This window comes from Cetorhinus maximus, chromosome 10 (genome assembly GCF_964194155.1).
Source record: "Cetorhinus maximus chromosome 10, sCetMax3.hap1.1, whole genome shotgun sequence".
NCBI lineage: Eukaryota > Metazoa > Chordata > Chondrichthyes > Lamniformes > Cetorhinidae > Cetorhinus > Cetorhinus maximus.
Window position 1 is genome coordinate 53,885,015 of NC_135888.1, and position 22,103 is coordinate 53,907,117.

Consider the following 22,103-nt stretch of genomic DNA (forward strand, 5'->3'; position numbering starts at 1 on the left):
CACCACCTGTGTGCCCCCACCCCAGCCTTTCTGTCTTGCTCTTTTTCAGCTGAAAACTGATGAGCCAAAGAGCAGTAACAATCTACTTGTAAAATTGTTGTAGTGGTTGATGCTGCCTGCTACTATACCAACCAATACTGCCATGAGCTTTTGTTAAATTTTTGTGGTAATGTTCTTGTTCAGAAGCTTCTATAAGTATATTAGAAAAAAAAGTTTAGTGAAGACAAATGTAGGTCCCTTACAGTCCGAAACAGGAGAATTTATAATCGAGAACAAGGATATGACAGAGCAATTAAACAACTACTTTAGTTCTGTCTTCACGGAGGAAGACACAAATAACTTCCCAGAAATAATAGAGAACCAAGGGTCTAGTGAGAAAGAGGAATTGAAGGAAATTAGTATTACTAAAAATAAGTGCTGGAGAAATTAATGGGACTGAAAGCTGGTAAGTCCCCAGGCCTGATAATCTACATCCCAGGGTACTAAAGGAGGTGGCCCTGGAAATAGTGGATGCGTTGGTTGTCATCTTCCAAAATTCTGTAGATTCTGGAATAGCCCCAGCAGATTGGAGGGCGGCAAATGTAACTCCACTATTTAAAAAAGGAGGGAGGGAAAAAACACAGAATTACAGACTGGTTAGCCTAACATCAGTGGTAGGGAAAATGCTGGAGTCCAATATAAAGGATGTGATAACAGGACATTTAAAAAATAGCAACGGGATTAGACAAAGTCATCATGGATTTATGAAAGGGAAATCATGTTTGACAAACCTACTGGAGTTTTTTTGAGGATGTAACTGCAGAATAGATAAGGAAGAACCAGTGGATGTGGTGTATTTGGATTTCAGAAAGCTTTTGATAAAGTCCCACATAAGAGGTTAGTGTGCAAAATTAAAGCACATGGGATTGAGGGTAATATATTGGCATGGATTGAGAATTGGTTAGCAGACAGGAAACTGAGCGTAGGAATAAATGGGTCTGTTTCAGATTGGCAGGCTGTGACTAGTGGGGTACCGCAGGGATCAGTGCTTGGGACCCAGCTATTCACAATATATATCTATGATTTGGATGAGGGAACCAAATGTAATATTTCCAAGTTTGCTGATGGCACAAAACTAGATGGGGATGTGAGTGGTGAGGAGGATGTTAAGAGGCTTCAAGGTGATTTAGACAAGTTGAGCGAGTGGGCAAATGGCAGATGCAGTATAACGTGGATAAGTGTGAAGCCATCCACTTTGGTAGGAAAAACAGAATGGCAGAGTATTATTTAGATGGTGACAGATTGGGAAATGTTGATATACAAAGGTACCTGGGTGTCCTTGTACACCAATCACTGAAAGCAAGCATGCAGGTGCAGCAAGCAATTAAGTAGACATATAGTACGTTGACCTTCATTGTGAAAGGACTTGAGTACAGGAGCAAGGATGTCTTACTGCAGCCACACAGGGCCTTGATGAGACCGCACCTGGAGTATTGTGCGCAGTTTTGGTCTCCTTACCAAAGAAAGGATATGCTTGCCATAGAGGGAGTGCAGCAAAGGTTCACCAGACTGATTCCTGGGATGGCAGGATTATTATATGAGGAGGGATTGGGCCGACTAGACCTGTATTCACTGGAGTTTAGAAGAATGAGAGGGGATCCCATTGAAATGTATAAATTCTGACAGGGATGGACAGACTGGATGCAGGGATGATGTTTCCTCTGGCTGGGGAGTCTAGAACAAGGAGTCACAATCTCAGGACACGGGGTAGGTCATTTAGGACTGAGACGAGGAGAAGCATCTTCACTCAGAGGGTGGTGAACGGTGGAAGCTGAATATATTTAAGAAGTAAATAGATTTCTAGACTCCAAAGGCATCAAGGGGTATGGGTAGAGAGCGGGAGAATAGCGTTGAGATGGAGGATCAGCCATGCTCATAAGGAATGGCGGAGCAGACTTGAAGGGTCGAATGACCTACTCCTCTTTTTCTATGTTTCAGACGACTATTCTTTTAGACTCATGCTGAAAGAAGAGGCAAATTAAATTTGTTCACATTTTTAAGCAAGTGCATGTTGCAGGAATGAAAAGCTATTGACGATATTCAGGTAGTGTGTTTTTTTTCTTTCACGGGATGTGGTTGTCACTGGCAAGGCCAGCATTTGTTGCCCATTCCTAGTTGCCCTTGAACTGAGTGGCTTGCTAGGCCATTTGAGGGCAGTTAAGTCACCCAGAGTGTGTCCAATGTAATGACTTTTAATTGCCAACAAGGACTGATCTGTGGATGTAGTCTGAATAGTCCTGTCTCCTAATGTTCTGTATTTTAAGGTTTAAACTGCCCATGTCTTTCTGGATCTACATTGGAAAAAATAGATGCTTACTATTTCCACCTCTAGAAGCTGTTAAGGTTCTGTTTCATTCCCTTGCACTGGAGCTTGTTCACTCCTTTAAGTGAGTGCAGGGCTTTAAATTGAGTAAATGATGCCCTTGTTCTGCCTTGTCTCCAATTTTCCACCCCCTATTGTGGATTGACCTACTGCTGGTGGCAGTCACATTACTCTACGTGAAACAATGTAAAGCTGCTGACCCTGTGATGTATGACAAAGGCCCAGGGATATTGCCAGCTGAAAGTCTTACCCGTCCACACTCCCCCCAGCATATTAGGGACACAGGGATATCAGGGCATGGCACTCACAGTTTTAGCTGGTGATTTCTGAAATTCCAAATGCATTTTTGTGGTTTCAGTACATTCTTAAAAAAATGCCCCTAAATGCTTGAAGTAAGGTAGCTGTTTAAACGTTATATAAGTCCTGATACACTTGCACTTGTTGGAAGGATATACATTTTGTATCCCTAAAATCTAGACTCAGAATGGATACATCACCCACTTTCAAATTGGAGACAAGTGTAAGCCATACGGTGACCACAGAATCTTATTACCAGATGTCATAGGAGGTCATAAATCGCAACAGCTCTTTCAAACACTGAACATAAAAACATAAGAAGTAGGAGCAGGAGTAGGCCATTCGGCCCCTCAAGCCTGCCCCGCCATTCAATAAGATCATGGCTGATCTGCCCCAGGCCTCAACTCCTCTTTCGTTCCAGCTCCTTATAGCCCTCAACTCCCCGATATTTCGAAAATCTATCTAGCTCCTCTTTAAATACTTTCCGTGATCTAGGCTCCACAGCACTCTGGGGTAGAGAATTCCAGACATTCACCACCCTCTGAGAGAAGAAATTCTTTCGCATCTCAGTTTTAAGTGAGTGCCCCCTTATTCTGTAACTAAGTCCCCTAGTTCGAGATTCCCCTAGTGGAAACATCTTCTCAACATATAAGGACAAAGTTCTTAAACTAAGTTCTTAAATAGGTTCCTGTGATCTTGGACCGATCGATAACAAAAAGTACTGCCCTTTAGGTGTTCAAATAATGAACAATTGCTGCTTTAACTTTCAAGTGTTTAACTTCATTAACTTGTTGTAGAATCTAGAAAATTCCTCAATAAAGAACATTTCTAGCAATTGTTGGCTTGTGCAGTTATAAAATTAAAGGCACAGGGAAATAAAATAAAATCGCTGTGAACCGTAAATTTCAAACTAGAAAATGCAGGAAATACACAGCAGGTCCAGCAGCAAAAGATGGGCTAATCTTTGGAGCAGAGACTATTCATCACAGCTAAAAAAAGAAACCAGGTAAACGCTTTCTAAAGGATAAATGTAAATTAAGACGTGCATTTGAACCAAGTTAAACCATTTGGAATGACCTTCTAATTCTCCCATTGTAGCATTTGATTGTTTCTTCAATAATTTCATGGTTTTTGCCTCCACTGTTGCACTCACATATCCATCCTATGTTCTGCTCACTCTTCGTGTGCAGAAGAACTTCCTGACTGGTCCTAAATTTGTCTTTTGCCAGTTTGGACCTGTGTCCCGAGACCTATTGTCATGGTTTAGTTTAATATAATTTCCAGATAGACTGTTTTATTACCGTTTGCTGCCTCTACAACTCTATAAGGTCATCTTCCAGTCAACTCTTCTAGGGTGGAAAGTCCAATTTGTCCTCTCTTGCCTCATACCTGTGATACTGAGGATCCATAGAATTGATTAAAATAAAGACTATATCACCTCCAGTTACCCCTTCCCATTTCCTGTGTACTTACCATGCAAGCACAGGGGATGTCGTACCTGCCCTTTTACCTCCTCCTCCTCACCATCCAAGGCCCAAAACACTTCTGGTTGAAAGTTATTTACTTCTACTACTTTGAATTTAGTATGCTCACAATGAGATCTCCTCTACACTTTAGAGATTAAATACAGATTGTGTGGCGGCTTTGCAGAATACCTCTGCTCAGTTTGCAAGTGTAACTGAAATTCTAGTCACCTGTCATTTTAATTCTCCCCTCTGCTCCTATTCTAACCTCGCTGCCCTGAGCCTCCTACACTTATCAATGAAGCTCAATGTAAGCTTGAGGAACAGCACAGCATCTTTCAGTTGGTCACTTTGCAGCATTCTGGACTCAACATTAAGTTTAACAATTTCAGATCATAACTTCTGCCCCCAATTTGTTTTGTCTTTCATCATCATTGGTGGATGATTCTGGCTTCCCATTTACACCTTCTCCAGACATGTCTTTTGTTTCTTTACTTATTCAGTTATCACTCCCTTTTGCCCTGCACCATCATCCCTCCTTGTCATTCAGGCTCATTTATCTCCCAACCCTATCACAGACTTATCCTTTTATTTGAACCCCTCCATCACTTTCCTTGTCTCTGCACTTGCATTAAACCTGTTGGATCTTTAACTTTTCCCAGTTCGGATGGGAGGTCATCGATTTGAAGCATTAACTTTGTTTCACTCTGACTGCCAGAGCTGCTGAGTATTTCTCACATTTTCTGTTTTTAAAACAAATACTGGGGTTGGAGAGCACACTTTCAAGGTCTGATGAAGGGATACTGCATATACAGCGTTAACCCATCTGTTTCAGTTTCTGGTGGACCTGCACATATTGCCAGTATTTTACCCGAGAATGTATATAGGGATCTCTCTTGATCTTTGGGTGTGGCACTGAGCTATTATACCAGATTTGATTGCAGGTCGGTATTTAGCTGACCTCGCAGCCTGGGTTACAATTGAAGTAGCTCTGATTTAGATTAGCTAGATGATCAGCTAGGCAAAAAACATTGGACTGTGTTGCCTATCAAGGTACCCAACTAAGAAATAAAGCAGTGAGAATAATTTACTCATTAAATGTTGTAACTCACCAGGACCCTAATGGGTCTGCTGTGCAATGAATATCTTTAAACTACAGGTTTAATTTTGTTGTTTTGATTTATGTTCTGTGTTCATGTTTCTTTTCCATTATTGCAATGTAATGTCTGTTAGAAAAAATCTGGCTGTTCCTGTTGGTCGATAATTTTTAAATGTATATTTTCTCTTGTAGACTTCATACGCTCAGCTGCTGGCAGCAACGTGCCTTACAAAACTTGTGTCTCGGGTGAATCCATTGCCACTGCAGCAAAGAGTTGACATCAGTGAGTAGATTTTTCTGTTGCTCCACTTCAAATTACATCCTGAGATACGGATTGCAGCATTATAGATGCTTTACTTCACTTTTTTTGTGCTGGATGTCATTTATCAATCTGCACAGATATCCAGACTCATGGTCTGTGCTCAGTCAACTGAACAGAGCCACGTGGTAGTTATATTGCTACAGTTTACTATAGCTTGCTTAGCTGAAGAGCATTGAACTTGGACAAAATTCCCTTTCCTGGTTGCTACCCTGTCATTTTTGCCAGGAAATGTTCAAATGCAATGTCAGGCAAATGGAGTTTAATGTGGGAAAATGTGAAGTTGTTCACTTTGGCAGGAAGAACAAAAAAGCAGAGTACTACTTAAATGGAGAACGGCTGCATAATTCTGAGTTGCAGAGGGATCTAGGTGTTCTAGCACATAAGTCACAAAAAGTTAGTATGCAGGTACAGCAAGTAATTAAGGGGGCTAATGGAATGCTCTCCTTTATTACGAGAAGGATTCAACATAAAAGTAAGGATGTTATGCTTCAGTTATACAGAGCATTGGTGAGACCGCACCTCGAATACTGTTTGCAGTTTTGGTCTCCTTATTTAAGGAAGGATGTAAATGCATTGGAGGTGGTTCAAAGGAGGTTTACTAGATTGATGACTGGAATGAGTGGGTTGTCTTAAGAGGAAAGGTTGGATAGACTGGGCTTGTTTCCACTGAAGTTTAGAAGAGTGAGGGGTGCCTTGATTGAAGTATACAAGATCCCGAACGGCATTGGTAGGTTTCAAGGTACAAGTTAAAATTTTAAATATTGTGCTGAAGGTTTTCTGTTTCTGATTGCTCTGCGCCCAGGTTATAACCGTGGGTCAAATGATGGAAAATACATGACATATTGCTGTCATTTGAATATCAGTTCAATTATGCAATGTAATTTCTGGAAGGAAATCTGGTGGCCTTAAGAACTGTTAGTGCCTCACTATCTCATTTTGTGTCTCAAAATTCAATGCAAGGATAGGTGAAAAATCTTGGCTATGGTGCGTCTTAAATAATAGCCCTTTTGTTGCTAAGCTGGAGTCAAGCCTGATTCTGTGGGTCTGTACCTCTGGCATGAGTCATCACAAGAGAATAAGGGAATCTCGAAACACATGGCAATGGGCTCTTCTCTCAGAGTTCTTAATATTTGAATGCCAGTGTTGTGTTCTCAGATTTTCTAGAAGGATAACTGTATCCCTGCATGAAAAGCAAAACATATAATGTTCTTGCAGATCTCATTCACAGAGATAAAAGGCAGATTAATTCAGAGTGCACCAGTTTCAGCATCCTCTAACATTGCAGTGTCTGTCTTATAATTCAAATTTTCCTCTGGCTCAATTATTAATGGTAAATTATTAAACACATTTAATACCCTTGCCCTGCACTCTTTGTGCTATTTCTGTCTCCTTGAAGATGCACTGCTTATTATATAGTTCACGAATAAATAAAAGCTACTTATCTTAGGGAACAAAGCGTTATCTCAATTACAATCAATTAATTAAGTATTCACCATTTTTCAAGTACTTTTAATAAAAAATATTGATAATAATCTGATGCAAACAAGACAGGTGAGGAGGTTTACTATGCAAGTCGTATATTTTTAAAATATGCATTCTTCAAAAGAAACATGTCTCTCAAGAAAGTTATTTTTTGCAGTACAATTGTACTCCTTGGTCCCACCCCAAACCAGTAACTATTGTTGATATCTGAAGCTTGTCCAGTTGCCTGGAACGGCAAAGTTAGAGAGAAGAATCTACAAAGATGCATTAGACAGCACGAAGTGAGTTTCTGTTGCAACTAAAATAAAGCTGTGGATCAAAAGTAGAATGCCTAGATATTTTGGTCAACAATATCGGAGAGATGTGGAAACTGGATCTTGAAGGCTGATGTCAGAGGAAGTCTGGAGGCATTTGAGTTCTGGTGCTATAGGTATATGTTGAGTAATAGTTAGATTAGAAAAAACGACTGCCTTTGAACTAGCACAAGAAAATGGTTTTGATGAGAAAGTGATATAGTGTGAGCACATTCATTGAGGTATTGCTGGGGTTGTCTGGAAATCTCTTTTGGTATTAATCAAAAAACTAGACAAAGCATGATGGAGTGGTTGGGTGTAATATTAAAGGCTGTTGCAATGCACCTGTTTCAGAGAGCAAGCAGTATGGAATGCCTCGATCAGAACTGCAGAATAGGAAGATCTTATTTGTTAACACCTTTTAATCTAACTGTAGGCTATTGCAACTTTTTGGATTAGGAACTGGTACACATTTAAATTTGAGTATTTTTTATATTTTAACTTTTGGGCCTTGACTGATGCATCACTGATTGTAGTTTTTCAGTTAGCAGTTTGTTGGATTTAAAGTACAGTACATGTTCACTATTTGCAAAGTTCATATGGGTGCCAGTCTTTGCTCAGTGACATCATTCTCATCTCTAAGTTTACAGTTCATGAATTCAAGCCTCACTTGAGACATGAGCACAAAATCTAGGCTGAAATTTCAGTACAGCACTCAGGGAGTGCATTGCATTTGTGAACTGGCTTTTTGATGAGACATCAAACCAAGGCCTCATTTGCCCTTTCAGATGGACATAAAAGATTCTATACCACTAACTGAAGAAAACCAGGGGGAATATTCACTAGTGCCAATGACAAGCATTTATACCTCAAACAACTTCATTAATTAATAAATCAGTTGGTTAGCTGCCCTAACATCTCCATTGTACAACCTTGCTGTGTGCAAATTAGCTGCTATATTTCCACATTTCTACAGTGATTACACTTCTCATTGCCTGTGAAGTGCTTTGAGATATGCTGAGGTTGTGAAAGGTGATATATAAATGCAAGTTCTTCAGCCTTTGTTATGGGTGATGATATGACATTTTTGTTCCCCATAAACCTGCAGAGTTAAATAAAATGAGAGGAACACGGGAAATGAGAGAAATACACACAAGTATATCAGCATCTCCGCCAGTGTGTATTGGTCAGGATAATGGGGTGCTTGATTTTATGAGTAGCAGCGTGGGCTGAAAAAGTGAGGCTGTACACCAACGTGCATAGCCTTAGTTTAATAATTAGATCCCACTTTAAACTTCCTGGAATTTTTCAACCTTGGGTGAAGCTCCATCTATAGCATGATCCTCCTCAGTAAAAACTTGGTGTTTTGAAATCCTCAGTGCCTTGCATGCTCAAAAATACCTTTTACAAGAAATGGCAAATTTTCCCACCCTTTGCTGCATTTTACTTAATGCATTAGTTGGTTTTGCTACATAGTCTCTGTTTTTGCATTGTCCTTTTTCCTGTCTACATTTTTAACATTATTCTTTGTTTCTGCTGGCTTTGATGTTGCACCTCAACAAGAAGGGAGGATGGGTACTGGGGAGGTTCTGAGTCTATTGCATAATTAAGATGAGGAACAGGAGTTCATGAGGGGCCAGCAAGTGCACCAGCAAATAACCCTTGAGGTTTGTAGTTGTATCTGTCACTACCCCAGGACCTGTCTTTGATATCTCTCTGGATTAGAGACTACTCTTGTAGAAGTGTAGATGATTAAAGAATGCAACTGTCATGCAACAGGATCCTTCCAAGCTATCCGAGGAGAAATCCACCACATTGGACAGTCCGTAGTGTCTTTGTAGGTGTCAGGTTTTCCTGAAGTTCAAACAGTTGGATGAGGGTGTCCAAATTCTTTTAAATCCCATGGTTTTAAGGAAGAGACAGAGCCTGTGTTGCATTAATATTAGGGTAATACATGATCACAGAAATCTTGTTGTTTGTGTCAGTGGTCATTGTCCAAGAAGCAACCATGGTACCTTCATTGTATGGCATTCACAATGTCAGCACTATTTGAAGACGAAGAAACACAGTGGATAGCCCTTAAAAGGAGGGGGAGCTGGAGGCATATTGGTATTGTCACTGGACTAGTATTCTAGAGACCCAGGGTAATGCTGTGGGGACTCGGGTTCGAATCTCACCATGGCAGATGGTGAAATTTGAATTCAATAAAAATTTAGATGATGACCACGAAACCATTGCTGTAAAATCCATTGTTGTAAAAAGCCAACTGGTTCACTAATGCCCTTTAGGGAAGGAAATCTTCCATCTGTATCTTTTGCAATGTGGTTGACTCTTAAATGCCCTCTGAACAAGGGCAGTTAGGGATGGGCAATAAATGTTGGCCTAGCCGGTGACACCCACATCCCATGAATGAATAAAAGAAAGGATTGTCCATTGAAAAAGATGCCAACAGTAAAAGAGCTCAGCAGTTTAGTTCTAATTTAGCCCCCAAAGGTGATGGGTTGAGGTCAAGTGAGATGTAAATTTTCAAAAATCTTAAATCTAACCAAACCACCCACCTCTAGTGACACGGTAGGTGGGCAGCCAACCCACTCCCAGCGGTCAGTTGGCCATTTAAATAAGGCTGGAGCTTTATTAACATGCCTTAGAGGTTTAACCCTGGCCAACTGAGTTTCCCAAGCCACAGAAAACCCAGTAGCTCAAGGAAGGCAAAGACTGCACTGCTTGTGAGCCATGAGGTTGCTCTCTTCCAGCCCATCAAGATGGATCTTTCCTATCCACGTGTCCTCCACACCACCTGTCCCCATGTTCCCTAAGGGATTGGATCTGCTGCCTCCTCCCATCCCCGGGTTTGGGGATCAAGCACCAACCCACTCCTGGATCCATTTCTTTCTCAGGATCTGATATAGGATCCCACCCTGCCCCCCTCCCCTCCCTCCCCCTCCCCGTCCCCCCCGACCCCAATCCACCCACCCACTACACCTTTCCCAAGATCCAGACTTGCCCCACCTGGCAGGAGGCCAAGCCTGCCAATCAGGCTGGTTTCTAGGTGGGGACCCTGTTGGGAAAGGAGGATACTGTGGATTTAATATTCCACAACATGGGGAAATGCAGATTTCTGAGTTTCCTGACCAAAAACCCATCTCAGGGCTTTTGCATCTGTTTCAATCAAGAGGAAATTGATTTCAAAGTTGAAGATATTCGCAAATCGAGTAGTGAGTAGGAGAGGAAAAGAATAATTTAAAGTTAAAAGATATATAGAGGAGAAATCAGCTAGAATAATTTGGGAACAAGTGTCTTTTTGAAAAACAAGGTGCATGATGAGTGAATAGCAGGAACGATGAGGAAAATAGGCAGAAAAACAATTAAGTGTTTTGAAATTATGTTCAAGTATTTGTGTAATATTATATAGTAATAAACCCCCTATTGTCTGAATTGCTTTATTACTGCTTCTGTGTTGGTATGTGACCTGAAAATTTACAAATCCGGTTAGCCCAGGAGACAGATTCCCTGAACCTGGCAGCACTCTACAGGTTAAAGTTAAATTATTTGACAATAACGCTCTGAGAACTACCCTCTCTTTAAAGTTTCACATGAAAGTAAGTGTTTTTTATTTCAAAGGAAATATCTCAACCTTTTAAAATTAATATTATTTGTTTTTAAATAGGTCCTATGAATTTCAGAAGAAATTAATATTTAATATATAGCCACTGAATCATTTAAAGATAAATTAATATAAGAAGCAGATTTTTGTTTTAATGATTCAGTGAAGGGTATTAAAAATTAATTTCCTCCAATGATGTGTTTGTATTCAGATTTGAGTGCATGGTACCACAAAAAATTATTAATATACATCCAATAAATCATTTAAAATAAATGATTTAACTAGCAAAAGATTCCCATCCTGGGATTTATAAAAAAAAAAATCATCTAACTTTATGTAATGTAAATACAGCATTGTAAGTTGCCCTGGTTAGATTGTGAGGGTAGTTACAGGTACTCAAAATGTTGACAAAGAGCTACCCAGCCTAATCTCACCTTCCTGCGTGAGGCCTGTAGCCCTGCAGGTCACGGTTCTACAGGTAGACATCCACGTACATTTTATATATGGTGAGAGTTTCTATCACGCTTTCAGGCTGTGAGTTCCAGGCCTTTAGCACTCTCTAGGTCAAAGAATGTTTCCATATTTCCCCTTTCATTGCCAATAACTTTACAGCCATGCCCCCTGGATTTTGACCCCTCTACTGAATCTACTCTGCCTAGGCCCCTCTTGATTTATACACCTCAATTAAGTCACCCCACAGCCTTTTCTCTTCCTTGGAGCACAACCCCAGCCTATACAATCTTTCCTCACAGCTAAAATTTTCCAGTCCTGGCAACATCCTTATAAATCTCCACTGCAGCCTCTCCAGTACAATCAAATCCTTCCTGCAATGTGGTGACCAGAACTGTATGCAGTATTTAAGCTGTGGCCTAACTAATGTTTTATGCAGCTCTAGATAACCTCCTTGCTCTTATGTTCTGTGCCTTGGCTAATAAAGGAAAACATGCCATTTGCCTTCTAAACCACCTTATCGACCTGTCCTGTTATCTTAAGGATCTGTGCAAACAGACTCCAAAGACCCTCTGTTCCTCCACACTGTTCATTATCCTCCCATTTATTGTGTATTCTCTTTCCTTAAGGTGCATGATGAGTGAATAGCAGGAACGATGAGGAAAATAGGCAGAAAAACAATTAAGTGTTTTGAAATTATGTTCAAGTATTTGTGTAATATTATATGGTAATAAACCCCCTATTGTCTGAATTGCTTTATTACTGCTCGTGTTGGTATGTGACCTGAAAATTTACAAATCCGGTTAGCCCAGGGGACAGATTCCCTGAACCTGGCAGCACTCTACAGGTTAAAGTTAAATTATTTGACAATAATGCTCTGAGAACTACCCTCTCTTTAAAGTTTCACATGAAAGTAAGTGTTTTTTATTTCAAAGGAAATATCTCAACCTTTTAAAATTAATATTATTTGTTTTTAAATAGGTCCTATGAATTTCAGAAGAAATTAATATTTAATATATAGCCACTGAATCATTTAAAGATAAATTAATATAAGAAGCAGATTTTTGCTTTAATGCACACTTCTCCAGATTGAATTCCATTTTCTACTTTTCTGCTAACTTACCAGATCATCGTTATCTTTCTGCAGTCTAATGCTTTCTTCGTCATTGAAAACAGCCTTCCTGTCACAAAAACACCCGTCAATTATTACACTTTGATTCCTTTTTCTTTATTCACTCACGGGATGTAGGTGTCGCTGGCGGGGCCAGCATTTATTGCCCATCCCTTGTTGCCCTTGAGAAGGTGGTGGTGAGCTGCCGTCTTGAACCGCTGCAGTCCATGTGGTGTAGGTAGTTTCCTGCCACTGAGTCAATTTTGGATCCAATTTGTCAGTCTCTCTGGGATCCCAAGAGCTTTTAATTTTTTGATCAGTCTGCCATGTCAAAAGCCTTTCTATGTAGACCAAATCCACTGCATTGTTCTCATGAATCCAACTTGTCGCCTTTTCAAAAATCAAGTTAGTCAGATCTGACCTTTTATAAAAATTGATTCCTTATTTTGTCCCAAGAGGGTAATGATGAAGAAACAACAACAAGTTATATTTATATAACACCTTTAGTGTAGAGAAATGTCACAGGAGTGTTATAAAACAGAGTATGACACTGAACCACATACGGAGATATTAAGCCAGATAACCAAAGGGTTGGTCAAAGAGGTATGTTTAAGGAGTGTTGTAAAGGAGGAAAGCGAGACAGAGAGGCTGAGAGGTGTATAGAAGGAATTCCAGAGCTTGGAGCCGAGGCAACTAAAGGAATGGCCACCAATGTTGGAGCAATGATAATTGGAATGTACAGGAGGCTTGAGGGATTGTGAGGTTGGAGGAGATTGCAGAGATAGAGAGGGTCAAGACCATGCAGGGTTTGAAAACAAGGATGAGAATTTTAAAATCAAGACGTCGCTTGACCAGGAACTGATGTAGGTCAGTAAGCACAGGATTAATAAGGGGAACAGGACTTGCTGCGAGGTAAGACACTGGTAGCAGAGTTTTGGATGGCCTCAAGTTCATGTGGGGTAGAATTTGAGAGACCAGCCCGGTGTGCATTGCAATTGTCAAATCGCGAGGTAATGGAGGCATGAATGAGGGTCAGCAGATGAGCTGAGATAGGAGTGAAGTTCGGCGATGTTATGGAGGTGGAAGTAAGTAGTTCTTAATGATGGCACGAATCGGAAGTGAGGCCAGAAGCTCATCTCAAGATCCAGTGTGACAACAAGGTTGCGAACAATCATTAATCCCATACTATTACCAGGGAGAGGGATGGCGTCAATGGCTAGGCAATGGAGTTTGATACTGGGGCCAGAATCAATGGTTTCATTATTCCCAACATTAAATTGGAGGAAATTTCTGCTCGTCCAATACTGGATGTTGGATAAGCAGTCTGATAGCAACGGTGGAGGAGTTGAATGAGGTGGTGGTAAGGTAGAGCTGGGTGTCATCAATGTGCGTGTGAAAACTACGCTGTGCTTCTGGATGATGTTGCCAAGGAGCAACATGTAGATGAGAAATAGGGGGCCAAGGATAGTTCCTTGGGGGACTCCAGCAGTAATGTGCAGGAGCAGGAAGAGAAGCCATTGCTCGTGATTCTCTGGCTATAATTAGATAGATAAGAATGCAATCATGCGAGAGCAATCCCACCCAGCTGCGTGACAGTGGAGAGGTGGTGGAAGAGGCTGGAAAGCATGAAAGTCATGGTTCTCTTGCATCTTAGAGTTGGAACACACTAACCCAAATTGCTAGCTCATGTGATAGACTTATTCTAATTTGAGGAAGGTCAGATTTGGCATTCTTTTCCCCCGTGGTTTTCTTTAATGATCAGTAACTGAATGGTAGCGGTTTCCAATTAGAAAACTTCCCACTTCAATCATTGAATTACGTGTAGGTAGTTTTCTATGTGAGAAGTTGATGTTTTATGTTGGACATATTAAATATCTGTTTTTAATTTTACAATGACTTTGTTTTCTGAAGTATTTCCAACACACCTCAATTCTGCCTGGAAACCAAGTGCTGTGAGAGTGCACATTCTAGCAGTGGGGGATTCTGTGGAGGACATCTAAAATTTCTTGAAAAGTGAGCTAAATATGAATTATTTTTTAGCAGAGAACAAACATGCATGTTCTAAAAGATATTTAGTATTCAAAAGGCTTAATTTGTGCCATTTCATTTCAGTAATGTATTCCAGAAATAAAACATGTGCTTTGGCTGTGTTTTCTTATTGCAGTTTTTAGGCCTGGACTGTTCTGATTTGGATTAAAGTTTGGTGGTGTCCTTTGACCTTTAAATAAAATTTAACAATCTCAAAAATCATTTTAAACAACCCTGCTTTGGAATCTCTACACTATTGCAATTTAAAATTCCTGACTCACTTATCAAATTTGATTTCAGCCAGGTAAGCTTGAGTAGATGATCAATTACATTTATGATATGGTTAGGCATATTAATAAATCTGGCCAAAAATTCCTTCTTATAGAATCTTAGAATCATACAACACAGAAGGAAACTATTTGGCCCATTGTACCTGTGCTGGCTCTTTGAAAGTGTTATCCAATTAGTCCCACTTCCCTGTTGTTTCCCCCAACTCTATTTTTTTTTCTTTTTCAATTGTGTATCTGATTCCTTTTTGATAGTTACTATTGAACCTGCTTCAGCCAACTTTGTCAGGCAGTATATTCCAAATTATTCCAGCATTCATCAGTTCTCTCACAACTTTTAACATCCTGACACTTTTCCCCTTGAATATGTCCCCTCCCTGAGTACTCCCAGGCACCAGTCCCCGCTCTCCCAGGCTTCAAAAGTCACTCTACAAGGCTACCAAGTTCTCCTTGAATGAATGATAGAACCATAGAAAACTTACAGCATAGAAGGAAGCCATTCGGCCCATCTTGTTCATGCCAGCCCGAGGACACCCAGGTGCCCTTTCTAATCCCACCTTCCTGCACCCAGCCCATAGCCCTGCAGCTTACAGCACTTAAGGTGCAGATCCAGGTACTTTTTAAAAGAGTTTAAAGTTTCTGCCTCTACCACCAACTTGGGCAGCGAATTCCAGACACCCACTACTCTCTGTGTAAAAAAGTTCTTCCTCATGTCCCCCCTACATCCTCTGCCACTTATCTTGAATCTATGTCCCCTGGTTCTAGAATTCTCCACCAAGGGAAACAATTTTATCCTGTCCACTCTAGCTATTACCTCGTAATTTTGTACACCTCAATCAAGTCACCTCTCAGCCGTCTTTGTTCTAAGGAAAATAACCCCAACCTATCCAATCTCTCCTCGTAGCTACACTTTTCTAACCCTGGAAACATTCTTGTAAACCTCCTCTGCACTCTCTCCAGAGCTATTATGTCCGTCCTGTAATGCGGTGACCAGAACTGCATACAATACTCCAGTTGTGGCCTCACCAGTGTTTTATGCAATTCCAACATTATATCCTTACTTTTATATTCTATACCTTTGCCAGTGAAGGAGAGCATTCCATATGCCTTCTTTACAACCCTGTCTAGCTGAACTGCTGCCTTCGGGGACCTGTGTACTTGTATGCCAAGATCTCTCACTTCATCTACCCCCCTTAGTATATTCCCATTTATTTTGAAATCCCTGTAACTGTTTGACCTCCCTAAATGTATGACCTCACACTTCTCTATGTTAAAATCCATCTGCCACTTTACCGCCCTCTCCACCAACCCATCTATATCGTTTTAGAGATTATGGCTATCCTCTACACTATCCACTACTCGGCCAATCTTTGTGTCATCTGCAAATTTCCCAATCGTGCCCCCCACGTTCACGTCCAAATCATTAATATATAACACAAACAGCAAGGGTCCCAACACCGAGCCCTGTGGAACACCACTTGAGACAACTTTCCATTCGCAAGGGCATCCATCGACCATTACCCTTTGTTTCCTGTTACAAAGCCAACCTTTTATCCAGTTTGCCACATTACCCTGAATCCCATGGGCTTTTACTTTCCTGACCAATCTGCCGTGTGGGACCTTGTCAAATGCCTTGCTAAAATCCATACATAAAATCCACAACATCCACTGCACTATCTTCATCAACCCTTCTTGTCACTTCCTCAAAGAATTCAATCAGATTTTTGAGGCAAGACCTTCCTTTAACAAATCCATGCTGACCATCCCTGACTAGTCTGTGCCTTTCCACATGACAGTTAATCCTATCTCTCAGGATTGATTCTACTAATTTGCTCACCACCGATGTAAGACTAACTGGCCTATAATTGCCTGGTATTTCCTTTGATCCCTTTTTAAACAATGGAACTACGTTTGCATTTCTCCAGTCCTCCGGTACCTCCCCTGTATCTGGTGAAGATTGGAAAATTATCCTCAGAGCATCTGCTATCTCCTCCCTGACTTCCATCAGCAGCCTCGGAAACAATCCATCTGGCCCTGGTGACTTATCAACTTTCAAGGATTTCAACCCTTCAAGTACTTCCTCTGTCTTTATGACTATCCCGTCCAATATCTCGCAGTGTTCCTCCTGGACTACTATATCTACATCCTCCCTTTCCTTTGTAAATACGGAGACAAAATATTCATTCAAAACCCTCCCCACAGCCTCTGCATCTACACACAAGTTTCCATCTTCATCTCTGATAGATCCCACTTTTTCCTTAACTAACCTTTTAGCATTAATGTATTGGTAAAACATCTTTGGGTTATCTTTAACTTTACTTGCTAATTTTTTTCATGTCCTCTCTTTGATTCCCTTATTTCCTTTTCTACTTCGTCTCTGCACTTCCTATATTCGTCTCGGCTATCTGCAGTGCTTAGTTCTTTGTGCCTATCGTACGCTTTATTTTTCTGTTTGATCTTCCCCTGTATTCCTCTAGACAACCAGGGAGGTCTAGATTTGGCAGTACCACTCTTATTTTTGTAGGGGACATGTCTACTTTGTACAATTAGGATCTCGCTTTTTAGTGCTTCCCACTGGTTTTCCACCGTTTTATCCTCCAGCAATGCTGTCCAGTCCATCTCAGCCAAGTCCCTTCTTATTTCTGCAAAATTTGCCTTCCCCCAGTTCAAGACTTTTACTCTTGCCTTATCTCTGTTCTTTTCCGTGGTAATGCTAAATCTAACTGAATTGTGATCACTGTCCCCGATATGGTCACCAACTGTCACTTCAGGCACTCCTAAAGTCCTCTAAGGCCCCTAATTGCAGACGCATGAATGTTCCCCAAGTGATTTCCCAGTTTATCCTCAATTGCTTCCTGATTCAGCCTCTCCCACTACCTACCAAGTGGTGGTGCCGTGCTTCTACTCTAGGGGATAGATCAATAGAGTAGCAATGTTAGACATTTAAGAAGATATTTCAGAATATTCAGCATGTTCCTACTATAAAGTAAAATTCTAGCGGGAGGACCCACCATCTGTGATTAACTAAAAAAGTCAGGGAAAGCATCAAAGTTAAGGAAGAAGCATATAACTGCACAAAGATGAGTGGTAGGTCAGATGATTGGTTAGAATATAAAGGACAGCAGAGAGTGAGTAAAAGGTTAATCAGGAGAAAGAAATTAGAGTATGAGAGGAAGCCAGCTAGAAATGTGAAACCGGATAGCAAGAGTTTCTACAGGTATTTAAAAAGAAGATTAAGTAAAGTGAGTGTTGGTCCTCTAGAGAGTGACAGCAGCGAGTTAATAGTAGATAATAAGGAAATGGCGGATGAAATGAACAAATATTTTGTTTCTGTCTTCGCTATAGAGGATAGAAAAAGCTTTCTAGTGATAGCTGTAAGTCAGGAGGTGGAAGGGAGAGGGGAACTTGGTAAAATTGCAATCACTAGGGAAGCAGTACTGAGCAAACTAATGGAGCTGCGGGCTCCGGTGTTAATTTTCCAAAATTCGCTACATTCTGGAAAGTAGCAAATATAACCCCTCAATTCAAGAGGGAGGCAGAAAACAGGAAACTATAGGCCAATTAGCTTGATGTCTGTTGCGGGGAAGGTGTTTGAATTGATTGTTAAGGAGGTTATAGCTGGACGCTTAGAGAAACTGAAGGTAATCGGGAAGAATCAGCATGGTTTTGCGAAAGGGAAATCACGTTTAACCAATGTACTGGAGTTCTTTGAAGGAGTAACATGCGCTGTGGATAAAGGGAAGCCTGTAGACGGTGCTGTACTTGGATATCAAGAAGGCATTTTGTAAGGTGCCACATCAAAGGTTACTGCGGAAAATAAAAGCCAGTGGTGTAGGGGATAATATATTAGCGTGGGTAGAAGATTGGTTGGCTGGCAGAAAGCAGAGAGTATGCATAAATGGACTCGAAACGTCAACTGTGCTCTTCTCCACCGATGCTGCCAGACCTGCTGAGTTTTTCCAGGTATTTCTGTTTTTGTTTTTGTTTTGGATTTCCAGCATCCACAGTTCTTTGCTTTTATATATATGTATGCATAAATGGGTCTTTTTCTGATTGGCAGGATGTGATGAGTGGAGTTTCTTAGGGGCTGCTGGTTCCTCAACATTTTACAATTTATATCAATGACTTAGATGAGGGGACTGAAGGCATGATAGCTAAATTTGCACATGACACAAAGATAGGTAGGGAAGTATGTTGTGAAGAGGACATAAGGAGGCTACAGACAGATATAGATTGGTTGAGTGAGTGGGCAAAAATTTGGCAGATGGAGTATAATGTAGGAAAATGTGAAATAGTTCACTTTGGCAGGAAGAATATAAATCAGAGCATTACTTAAATGGAGAACGGTTGCAGAATTGCAAGGTGCAGAGGGATCTAGGTGTTAGACCATAAGATCATAAGATACAGGAGCAGAAATAGGCCATTCAGCCCATCGAGTCTGCTCCGCCATTCAGTGTGATCATAGCTGATCTGATAATCCTTAACTCCACTTTCCTGCCTTTTCCCCATAACCCTTGATTCCCTCACTGATTAAAAATCTGCCTGTCTCAGCCTTGAATATACTTAACAACCCAGCCTCTACAGCCTCTGCGGTAGAGAGTTCCACAGATTCATTATCCTCTGAGAGAAGAAATTCCTCTTCTTCTCTGTGTTAAATGGGTGACCCCTTATTCTGAGATTATGCCCTCTGGTCCTAGACTCTCCCACGAGGGTAAACAACCTCTCAGCATCTACCCTGTCAAGCCCCCTAAGAATCTTATATGTTTCAGTAAGGTCGTCTCTCATTCTTCTAAACTCCAATGAGTACAGGCCCAACCTACTCAACCTCTCCTCATAAGAAAATCCCTCCATACCCGGGATCAACCTAGTGAACCTTCTTTGGACTGCCTCCAATGCCATTATATCTTTCCTTAGATAAGAGGACCAACACTGTTCACGGTATTCTAGGTGTGGTCTAACTAGCGCCTTGCATAGTTTTAGCAAGACTTCTCTACTTTTATACTCCGTTCCCTTTGAAATAAAGGCCAACATCCCATTTGCCTTCCCTGTTACTTGCTGAACTAGTATGTTAGCTTTTTGTGATTCATGCACGAGGACCCCTAAATCCCTCTGTCCTGCAGCTTTCTGCAGTCTTTCTCCATTTAAATAATATTCAGCTCCTCTATTCTTCCTTCCAAAGTGCATAATCTCACATTTTCCCACATTATATTCCACCTGCCAAGTTTTTGCCCACTCACTTAACCTGTCTATATCCCTCTGTAGACTCTGTGTCATCCTCACCACTTGCCTTCTCACCTATTTTTATGTCATCTGCAAACTTGGCGATAGTACATTTGCTTCCCTCATCTAAGTCATGAATATATATTGTAAATAGTCGTGGCCCCAGCACTGATCCCTGTGGCACTGCACTAGTTACAGGTTGCCATCCTGAAAATGCCCCCCTTATCCCAACTCTTCATCTTCTATGAGTTAGCCAATCCTCTATCTATGCTAATATACTATATACTAATATCCCCAACACCATGGACTCTTATCTTATTAAGTAGCCTTAAGTGTGGTACCTTATTGAACGTCTTTTGGAAAGCCAAATATATTACATCTACTGATTCCCCTTTATCTATCCTGCTTGTTACCTCCTCAAAGAATTCTAATAAATTTATCGGGCATGATTTCCCCTCCATGAAGCATTGCTGACTCTGCTTCATTATAGTGTGCATTTCTAAATGCTCTGCATTATTTATCATAGACATCCTTTATCATAAACTGTTAAGCTAACTGGCCTAAAGTTACCTTTTTTTTGTCTCCCTCCCTTTTTGAATAAGGGTGTTACATTAGCAGTTTTCCAATCCTCTGGGACTTTTCCAGAATCTAAGGATTCTCGGAAGATTATTACCAGTGCATCCACTGTTTGTGTAGCTACTTCCTTTAATATCCTAGGAAGCAACCCATCAGGTCCAGGGGATTTATTGACCTTTAGCCCCATTAGTTTCCCTGGTACTTTTACTCTAGTGATAGTCATTGTATTTATTTCCACCCCCCACTTTTGTCCCTTGATTATTTAGTATTTTTGGAATGCTATTAGTGTCTTCTACTATGAAGACTGATGCAAAGATTCAACTCCTCTGCCGTTTCCTGGTTCCCCATTATTATTTCCCCAGCCTCATTCTCTAAGGGGCCTGTGTTCACTTTGGCTTCTCTTTTTCTTCTTATATATTTAAAAAAGCTCTTACTGTCCATTTTTATAATGCTTGCTAGTTTACCCTCAAAGTTTATTTTCTCCCTCTTTATTATTTTTTGGTCATCTTTTGTTGGTTTTTAAAACTTTCCCAATCCTCTAGCTTACCATTAATCTTTCCCACATTGTGTGTTTTTTCTTTCAATTTGATACTATCTTTAACTTCCTTGGGTTAACCATGGTTTGTTTGTCCCCTTCCTACAATCCTTCTTCCTCACTGGGGTATATCTTTTATTGTGAGTCATGAACTATTTTCCTAAACGTCTGACATTGTTCATCAACCATCTTTTCTGCTAAACTCCTTTCCCAGTCCACTCCAGCCAACTCTGCCCTCAATCCTTTGTAATTATCCCTATTTAAGTTTCCAACCAAAGTTTCTCACTCTCAAACTGAATGCTAAATTCTACTATGTTACGGTCACTGTTTCCTAGGGGATCTTTTACTCTGAGATCATTCATTAAATCTGCCTCATTACACATCATCAGATCCAAAATTGCCTGATCCCTGGTTGGATCCACAACATATTGTTCTAGGAAACTGTCCCGAATACACTATGAATTCTCGCTCATGGCTACCTTTGCCAATTTGATTTTCCCAATCGACATGAAGATTGAAGTCAGCCATGATTAATGTACTGCCTTTTTTACATGCCCTTATTATCCCCTGATTTATTCTCTGTCCTACAGTAAAGCTATTGTTAGGGGGCCTAGAAACTACTCCACCAGTGTCTTTTTCCCCTTGTATTTCTACATCTTCTGATCCAAGATCATTTCTTGCTATCGTACTTACTCCAACTCGTATTGGCAAAGCTACCCCACCGCCCTCTCCTTCCTGCCTGCCCTTTCGAAAAGTCACATACCCCTGAATATTTAGTTTCCAGCTTTGATCTCCTTGTAACCATGTCCCCGTAATGGCTATAAGATCATACCCATTAACCTCCATTCATGTTATTAATTCATTTATATTGTTCCGAATACTATGTTCATTTAAGTAAAGAGCCATTAATTTTGTCTTTTTACCATTTATCCCCTCCTTTGACCCTATTTGCTGCTTTTTTTTATGTTTGTACA

General features: G+C 40.6%; 1 protein-coding gene across 1 annotated transcript in view; it reads left to right on the forward strand.

The window, feature by feature from the left end:
* The window catches only part of LOC144685323 (ran-binding protein 17-like), a 947,082-nt gene that overhangs the window by 36,535 nt on the left and 888,444 nt on the right, over positions 1-22,103 (forward strand). The window contains exon 3 of the mRNA XM_078549733.1: positions 5,414-5,504. Within this exon, the coding sequence (XP_078405859.1) occupies positions 5,414-5,504 (91 nt within the window). The remainder of the gene's footprint in view (positions 1-5,413; positions 5,505-22,103) is intronic.